Consider the following 10,074-nt stretch of genomic DNA (forward strand, 5'->3'; position numbering starts at 1 on the left):
CACATACACACACATGCACACACACACACACACACACACACATAAACACACATGCACACACACACACATGCTCACATGCATACACACATGCACACACACACACACACACAAACGCACGCACACACAAACACAAACACAAACACCTGTACACATTAACAGACTCAGATTCTCTGCCTAAGTGTCTCTCAATGTCTCCTCCACGCAGGTAACACGATGACCGTGTCCTACATGACAGGCTTGATGATGGGCTCCGTGGTGGCCTACGCGGCCTACAGCTTCACAGCCCAAGGGGGCGCCGCCCTCCCAGCCACAGGCTCCAACTTCACTCTGGGCTACTAACTCTATGGGGCTCAGTAAGCCCCTCTCTCTGCCAAAACAAGTCTACAATGTCCATTCCATGAAACACTTCACAAGGTGGCAGTATGTATGCTTTGATGTAGCAAGAATCTCTGCCAAATTACCACAGCCACACACACGCACCACAGGCTCTGGGCCCCGCTACCACTCAGATTTATACAGAATGTAGTCAGCGAAGCAGAGCAGGCCATAGACTTTGTAAAGATATAAATGTACATGCTGCTGCATTGTGTTGCCTTTCACTGTGGTTTTGTTTCGCTATAAATCTACATGGCATATGTGCGCCCCCTTGTGTTAAAACGGGTGAATTTCCTTCCTATCTGTTAAATGTTTTGTTGGAGGATCCATAATGCTGTGAACTTTTATTTGGGTCATTATTTAGCTGGTACTTAAGACCACAGACGACACAGATGGAGTGTATGGGTTGGAAATATACTGGAAATTCATGGATGGTCTGCCAGGATTTTTCGTTTTGTTGTTTTCTAAAATAAAAGGGATCCACAAAGGGAAATGGTGTTTACTGTAAGATCTAAAGAATCTCTGATATGAAGCTTGATGGATTGACCTCTTTGCTAATGCAAGTTGAATGTTCTTTACTGTGAATAAAAGCTTTTTTTTATTATTATTTCTAGTTGGGTCTGATTGAATGAATTTTGCAATTCACTTTTATAAGAAAATACCCAAATTGAGTCTTTAAATATAGAAAATGAACTTTTATGTACAAACTTTTATGTACAAAATGTTATAAAGTGACCAGAATTACCATTGGCATTAAACAGCCTTAATAAAATTCACTATCCACAACACATATAGTTACTCTTTGTGCAAACATATTGTTTAACTTGAGATATTTTTATATTTTAAAAACTGTTACATTTCATCTATTAGTACTGTATTAGTATTCCCCTTTTCATATGACCACGTCAAGAGTATCTTAATTACCAGTATCATCATTACACATGAACCCTATACAGGACCCATTTAATGTCCATCTCAAGGTGAGGTACAATCTGGTTGTAGGTCAGCACTCTGCTCTGTGTTCTAACTAATATCAGAGGAGACTCTTATATTCAGAATCAGAATCAGATTTTATTGGCCAAGTAAGTGTGAACAAACAAGTAATTTGTCCTGGTAAACTGACTCTCATTGTGCTTACACATAATATACAGTACAAAACAATACAAAAACAAACACAACACAACACAATAAAATACAATACAAAAACAAACAGTGCAATGGTCTATGAAAGTTGAGAAAGTATATACAGGAGCTGGGAATGTACAATAGTGCAAAGAAGAAGTGGAGAGTGCAAGAAGTGCAGACATTCAGAGTGCTGCTATCTCCCTGGCCCCCAGGCTCGGCTCCTGACCCTAATACTTCAAAAGAAGTGTGTGTGTAGTTTGCCAAAGCATGAAATTACACACTCAGATTATGCTGTCAAAGTAGTGCGATGAAGAACGGAACCCTGAGGTTCCAGGTGTAATTCTCACAAGTTTTCTTTTTTTTTTAATTACGCAAATAATAGAGGAGCGCTCAGAAGAATGATTTCTGCTGCGATATCAGGCACACTTGTATGATAACGTGCCTTTCATGTGCAGTTTAGTAGGGTACCACGCCATGCCATGCAGGTGTGTGTGTGATGAGTAGGTATGCGGTGATTAAAGCTCACTGAGTGATCACACAGAATGTGAGGCGCTCAAGACAGAAACTCTTTGAGACAATCTGATACAGAAGCACTGGGTCTCACCTGCGAGTGTGGGTGTTTGTTTTTAATCAAAGATGTATTTGTCATCACATCCTCATACTCCACAAGATGGTTGTAGCACTGCCTTACGGACAACAGGTAGAGCTGTTGCACAGTGCAGTCTTTCATGAAGGCCACGAGAGCCGGGGATCATCTGAAGGATTAGAATGAAAGTGTCGGATTTTATGTGGCTGTTTTTTCCGGAGGGAACCGCAGCCATCGCGATCACAATCACCTCACTGCGGCCATATGAGTGCCCAGGCGGTAGAGATTAGTGACGGGTCACACGTTTGTTTTTATTCTTCTGAGAAACGACGAGGCAGTCGGACGGCGAGGGGATTTCGATTTGCCCACACACACACACACACACACACATACACCGGCTCCTCTGAGGACATAAGGGGGGAAAGCAGTAATGAGGAGCCTGGGCTGTCTTTATGGGCGGTGGAACTGTCCCTCCGGTTGGGCTACCAGGAGACTTGATTGCCCCGATAATGAGAGATGTGGATGATGTGTGTAGATTTTATTGTGTGTGAAGATATTACATTTGTTTAATGGTCGTTACGGATGACTGCATTTACGAAGGGAATTCAAATCAGAATTTGCCTCACAGGAGGTGGGAGCTGTGGTGCTCTTTAGCTAGTCTCAGAAAATGGACCCCGAGTGATGTAACCCTTGTGCAAGCCACCTGCACTGGTTAGATTACAGAGATGTTGGCTGCTTCCTCGTTCTTTTTTATACTTAAAACACAGTTTTAATCAGAAATACCAACTGAACCTACATTAGCCCTGAACTATGGTTACAATTTATTTAAATTCAGTTCAATTCAGTTTTATTTATATATCACCAAAGCAATACAATTGTCTCAAGGGCGCTTCACAGAGCCCAAGCTCAAAACCCCCTTGAAGCAAGCACAATGGTGACATGGGGCAAGGAAACCCTCCCTGTTAATCAGGAAGGAACCTTAAGCACAACCATGGCACATAAAGGCACAACAAATCTATAAATCTTAAAAGCACAATTACAAAAGCTATCTTATACAAATTTAGCTACCGTATTCTTGCCCACCCAGGTCAAGTCTGGCCTTAAAATGACCATGAATTAAGACATAGCAAAAACAAACACACACAAAAATAAATCAAGAAAGATATTGATTTCCATAAATACTCTCCACCATATGCTCAGAATGGGTTAATCTCATTTGTAAGGAAAATGTAAGAACACCCGGGAACAGACTGTGTTTGTCCTGTCTGCTCTGAGAGAGCTGAGCCGCCCTCCTCCACCGAGGGGTTCGTTTAATAATGTGGATAACAGATGCTGATGACAGCACCCTTGACAGAGCATTCCGCCATCTCCCCGGAGACGCCCAGGAGTGTATCGACATGCTGTTGACACAGGGGATGCATTTGAGCCAGGATCAGAGCTCATGACTGATCCATAACATTTCGCAGCCCACATCACTAGAGGGCTGACGGGAAGGGGGTGGTATGGTGGACGACGGGTAACAAGAGTGCTGAGATGAAACGAACGAGACAGATCAACCTTTCATGAAATACATTAGTGCAGAGAGGAATGGCAAACAGCTGTAATGAGAGAACGTCGATTTTGGTAGTTATTCCGAAACTTAAGAATCAATCTCAGGGCCCCTTTGGAGGTTTAAGGCTGATTTGCCCTTAGTTTGTTCCATTTATTCTCGGGTAATTTATTAATATTAGAGCTGGTAGTCCGGGGAGTGGCTGCAGTCCAAATGAGTTATTCTCTCGACAGTCTGTGTGCACTGATACCAACATTATTGAGATGAATTTATGGGCAATCTAAGAACTGAGAGCCATTTTTCACACAAGCTACCAAAGGCCAATTTTACCAGCTACGTATATCATCTTATTTCTCAGAGGGCCACATAGAAGAACTACCACCTGGATGGTTCAGGGGAACACAGATATACAATTACAGTGCGAGGGCAATACATCTATTTAACATACTTTCAAACTTAACAGAAATAATGGAAGATAAAGAGGAAACTAAAGGCTTTGTGACAAGGGAAGATAAGGTTTTATGTTGCAATATTGCCTGACATGTTATCTCCACACATACAGCCAAGGGTTTGGTGCCAACATGGGCCCTGAACCACTGTCATCACATAAACTTCCAGGGAGTCATTTTTCAGGGGCTCAAAAACTAGTTATATGTGTGAGATACGAAATGAGAGGCTGTGTTACTGTACAAATCCGAGCTAACAGCATCACACATTTCACCATTCACATCCCATAATAAGCTCTGACTGGGGTTTGAGGGCATGTGGCCATCCATATTGTGCTCCAGCTGAGACTTAATTAGCTAGTTTGATTGATAGGTTTCGTATGGTGCAATCACTCATGTGTATAGTACAGCTGAATACACCTGAAACCAACAAGACATCCTTCTGGATTTGTTTTCTTTCTTTCTTTATTACTACAAAACAACTCTTAACATTAGCCGACCTGTCAATACTCTTTTTAATTTGAGAGAAAATTCAATTTTTTCTTATGGAGGGAGACTAAACAAAATCTACCAAAGATAACAAGGTGACCTTATTAATAACGCAGAGAGGACCACGCTAGTTTTTATGCTGAGCTTGGTCAAAGTCGCTCTGCTAATTTTGGCCTTCGCCGCAGGAGGGTCTCCAGTGGATTTTGTTTTTTGCGCCGGTCATTTTTCACCGCGCTCTAGTTGTGATTTGTCCGGGCCAACCGCTCTCTGCTTTGCCCGGGGAGATGGATCAGCCGAGGGGAGAGTGAAACAGGCCAGGATGTGTTTACCAACTACCAATTTATCACTGAACTCGCACTCTCATTTGCAGCAATATGGCAGAGTGGTGTGACGTCGAGGAAACTGACAATGCCGTTCCTGTATACAGAGGAAAGCTGCCACGTTTGAGCAATGTGTGCCCGTGTATTTCCCCCGAGCTTTACAAAGCAGAGAGACAATTTGTCCGGTGTTTTTAATAGACCTAAACACGCAGGATGACCATGGTCGAATTGCCAATTCGACCGAGGTTGGTAGTAGGTACTGACGGGAGGCGTTGGTCATTAACACATATGCCATGTCCAAATCCAGTGGCGTTTGCCTTCTTGCTCTGATAAATCCTTGTTGCAGTGGACTTGGCAGAGTAGGCCTACTGCGAAATGCACAGGTAGTTAAGGCCTCAATATACTTCTGCATCCCTCTCCGTCCTCGAAAAAAAAATGGGCGGGCGGGGGCAGGCGGTCGATTCAGAAAAATGTCAACGTACTGGTCGGTCTTAAGGCTGATTTATGGTCAGTTACGTAAGCGTAAGCGCAAGAGGCCGCGCGCGACACTTGCGCGACTTTTCACGTCTTGCGTGCGTCGGCCCTTTTTCTAGACTTGCGTTATTTTACGCAAGCCTATTGTTCTGGGTGTGAATTGCTTGGCAACACCCCCAACGCAAAGCGTAGGACCTAGCAATTCATGCTCCCTTTTGAAGCATGCAAGGGCCTTTACATACTACTCCGACGGCTATGCGTCCTAAAGCCTATTCAACGCCGGACCACTGGGTGGGGTAACGTCTTTATTGGAAGTCATTGATTGATTTTCCTCCCAACTGTCACAGACATGACAGTCACAGACATGACAGTCACATGGGCCTTGGAGACATGTAGCTCAGTCATTGTTAGTATGTCTAATGCTATATATTCACTTGAGAAGGCAAATGTATCTCCATCGTGGTGGTCATTTTTTTGTGAAAAACATAGTAGTGATTTATAACAAAACGATATGCTTATCTTACATACAATAGAGAAACTATTATAAAACGATCCAATAAAATGAATACGTTCTTATTTTCTATTGTATTGGCTGGGGGTTGGGTGGTCATGTGGAGGATGCTGCTGCTTTAATAGTATTTTATTATTATTCAATTATACCGGTATATTATATTATATAGATAGAACAAGATATTTACAGTTGGTTTATTAGTGTGCTTGCCCGAAGGGATTGAGATACAGACGCCATTCAAACACCGAAACGTACGGCCCGATCTGGTGCAACCTGCTATGACTTTTCGTGGCGGTACTCCTTGCCACTCCTTTTTTATTCCTCTTTTTTCCCCATAGACTTGCATGGCAGAGCTCTGTGCCATTATGACATCATAATAGGGTCATTAAACTGGCTTGCACCTGTGCTTCACTGAGCTTCACTGACACCTGCGCCAAATCCAAGGAACCTCTTCTCTCAGTCCCTCTCAATTCAACTTTGAAAAAGAATAAGAGTAACTACAGTTTCTAACCTAGCTACCGTATTTCCACTTCGTTACGGTGAGTTGAATGGAAGCATTTTCAGTGTACTGACTGAAATTTTAATGGAAACTGATAGTGTTAGCTGTAGCAGCTAACGTCTCCCATCCACGGGAGTATCCACTGGCAGTTTCAGCTAGCCGTAACGGGGGATCATTTTCCTTAATTCAAGTTGTGAAGTAAACCTTTGAAGTAATTCATGAATTAAGTTGTGTGGATATAGTGGGCTAAGGCTTGTATTCCTACTACGGTAACGTTAGCTATCCTAGCTGTGTTAAGCAGCTGTAATATCTGAGTACGGGGCTAAACGTAAGCGACCTAGATATGCAAGCGTTGTAGATATGCAAAAGTAGCTTACACTGAAAAGGATGGTTAACTTGTTGGCCGCAACAGAGGAAGCACACTCTCACAGTTCGTTCACGAAACGCATTCTAGTTAAAAATGCAACCCGGTCTGAAAGCCGGGAAACTCTTTTGTAATTTGTCGGTAAACGAGCACTTGCGCTTCGGCATGTTGCTTGCGTATGACTGACAGTCATGTTGTCTACGTTCTGATTAATAGGGCTGACAGCATAGGGGCGGGGATTAGGCTACGTCACACGCAGCGCTGTGGGCAGTGCCCTAGTGCATGTAAATGTAATGGTCCAAAGACGGTCATTTTAAAAACCAGGACATTTCCTCACTTTCTAAAAATAACCCGGGACACCCGGGACAGGACGTGAAATACGGACGTATGGTCACCCTACTTATGATCCTCTGCCTCAGGGGCGGAGTGGCCATCGGAAGCTCCGGGATTTTTCCCGGTCGGCCGGTCGGCCAATAATCTATCGAGAACCAGTCTGCAGACCGGCATTATAAATAAATTATAGATAAATTAGCGGCTATCAGGGAGAGAGAGCAGGTATAGCGGACCTGATGGAGGGACATAAGAGAAAGGAGAAAGGAGGGGGCAAAAAGGCCAGACTGAAAAAGAGGCGGATGCTGGAGGAAAGTGCATCAAAATGTACAAGAATTACAAATTTATTCAACCAGCCGTCAACTAAGTGCGAGTGAGTTGACAGGACACATTGTTGCGAATTAGCATAACATTTGAGCCAATACGGGACGCGATTTGTTCCGTATTTCCATAAATGTACATATTCAAATACACTGTCATGTCTGTCACCCACACATCAACACTAAATCTAACAATAATGATCAAAAGCCGCCCGTTTGTTTGTGTAGTTGATATGGGAGGTGGAGGGGATGCGGGTTGGGCCAGTTTTGGGCACGTTGTGGGCCGGTGGTGGGCCGGTGCAGTCAGAATTGTCCCGGTGGATTTTTGTGTCCCACTCCGCCCCTGCTCTGCCTGGACACCTTTAATGCCCAATTTTCAAGAAGACGATCTTAGAGAAATCGTTGTGTGTGTGGTAGTCGTTTATTGTATAAATACCTCCTCCCGGGAATCCTCACAACAGCGAATGATGGCAACTAACAGACAATGGTTGATGGTGGAGCTGGACTAGTGTGAGTTATAAGCAGAGGACGTGCTTGTAGCGATTTGAGCGACAACTACAACAACAACAGAACAGGAGACAGGTGGTACGTACGTTTACTAGATTTTCCGCTAAATCAAGCGTTAGCGTATTCACAATAACTCTCAAAAGTGTGCTGCTAATGTAGCTAGCCTCGCTGCTAATAAGTACAACGTTATCGTGCTGATTATGCTCTCACACGCCACCCTCATTGAGGCAAAAGTAATGTAACGCCTTGAAATGTGGTCCGGCTACTTTTCAGCCATGGGCGACTAAAAGTTATATTGGATTTTCTCATTAGTCGAAAGATGTGGGCGTGGCAGACCCTGAAACTTTTCCAACTTGTTAGTGCTTGCCACAAAACACGAAGTCTCTTCCCCGCAAACAGGGAACGTCCCCAGGATGTTAACAGGACATTCGCAAGGTCCCCAAACGTCCCAAATTGGTCCCCGGCACAACGTTCGCTAGAGGACGTTACCAGAACGTTTTTGACGTTCGTAGCAAGTCTACGTTTGGTCCTTCTGTGACGTTCGCATATGTCTTAAATCGGACTTTTAGGGAACATTATAATTTGGTCTCTCAGCACACGTCCCCAGGACATCCTTCAAAAACGTCCCTGTTACCTTATCCTGCAGGTCCTCTGCGTGACGTTCGCATGAGCCTTAAAACGGACTATTAGGGAACGTTCTTATTTGGTCTCTCAGCATACGTCCCCAGGACATCCTTTAAAAACGTCCCTGTTACCTTATCCTGCAGGTCCTCTGCGTGACGTTCGCATGAGCCTTACAACGGACTATTAGGGAACGTTCTTATTTGGTCTCTCAGCATACGTACCCAGGACATCCTTTAAAAACGTCCCCGTTACCTTTACCTGCAGGTCCTCTGCGTGACGTTAGCATGAGCCTTAAAACGGACTATTAGGGAACCTTATAATTTGGTCAGCACACGTCCCCAGGACATCCTTTAAAAACGTCCCCGTTACCTTATCCTGCAGGTCCTCTGCGTGACGTTCGCATGAGCCTTAAAACGGACTATTAGGGAACGTTCTTATTTGGTCTCTCAGCATATGTCCCCAGGACATCCTTTAAAAACGTCCCTGTTACCTTATCCTGCAGGTCCTCTGCGTGACGTTTGCATGAGCCTTAAAACGGACTATTAGGGAACGTTCTTATTTGGTCTCTCAGCATACGTCCCCAGGACATCCTTTAAAAACGTCCCCGTAACCTTTACCTGTGGTCCTCTGCGGGACGTTCCCATTCGGTCCTTCCAAAACATCCCCTTGACGTCCTCTGATGGTCCTCTCTGAACCACAGGTTCCGTTAGAGAAAAATGTTTTTCATTTGCGAGACATTTTAATGATAAGCCGGCCAAATATCTATTTCTGCTTCTAAATTAGCCTATTGAAGAAAACTGACGGCCTGCATAGCTTAAATAATAACATAATCAGGTAGTTTAGAATGCAACATGTTTATTTTCCTAAGTTTGGGCTACAATGGGAAACAAAAACATTAATGTCTGATGCCCGTCAATAAGTGGCCTTTAATCGCAACCTGCTGTGGCGTTAAAATGAGCGCCGCAACATGGTCATTGCTCTGTTTAATGAGAGCAGAGATTCTTAAATTATTCGACCCTCTTGTGAATCCTTTGCGTCGCCTTTTCGCATTGCTAACAGAAAATGTTACTGTGACTATCAATTACCTCGCACCTGAGCCAAGAGAACTTGTCACTCCATAACGACATAAACGCCCGACATTTCAGCTTTTTCTCTGGTGATGCTGTTCGAACATCTAGGGCTTCATGTATTCAGTGTTTGGAAAGTTCGCTTTCTACATGAAGTAGCTCAGTTCATTGTTCATCAACTAAGTTCACAGCTCCAATTTTCAATATGTTGCGATTGCGAGCTATAGCCTAATTTTTCCAAATCTCTGTCTGCAATACCGCTCTCGGATACGCAACTTCGGCGCTAACGCACAGGCATAGACAGTATAATAAAATTAAACGCGTTCAGACGCAACACTGCAGGTATTATAGGTTCATCCTCGTCAGAAGGTTTACCCTCATCAGTTGTGGCCTCTGAAAAAAAGCTTTTAAGGCTAGTCTGCTTGGCCATGTTGGATCCTTCTCACTCAGTTCGCTCCTCGTTTGAAACCGAGGGTTTGCGCTTTATT

At 43.8% G+C, this 10,074-nt stretch overlaps 1 protein-coding gene across 1 annotated transcript in view; it reads left to right on the forward strand.

Annotated features, from left to right (window-relative positions):
* Nucleotides 1–339, forward strand: part of slc29a4a (solute carrier family 29 member 4a) — a gene marked incomplete at both ends in the record, with an annotated part of 15,245 nt that extends 14,906 nt beyond the window's left edge. Inside the window, one exon of the mRNA XM_080856002.1 lies at nt 206–339. Coding sequence (XP_080712128.1) covers nt 206–339 — 134 coding nt within the window. The remainder of the gene's footprint in view (nt 1–205) is intronic.
* Between the last annotated feature and the right edge of the window lie 9,735 nt (nt 340–10,074).

The sequence above is a fragment of the Sprattus sprattus genome (assembly GCF_963457725.1).
Source record: "Sprattus sprattus genome assembly, chromosome: 18".
In the NCBI taxonomy this organism is placed as follows: Eukaryota; Metazoa; Chordata; class Actinopteri; order Clupeiformes; family Clupeidae; genus Sprattus; species Sprattus sprattus.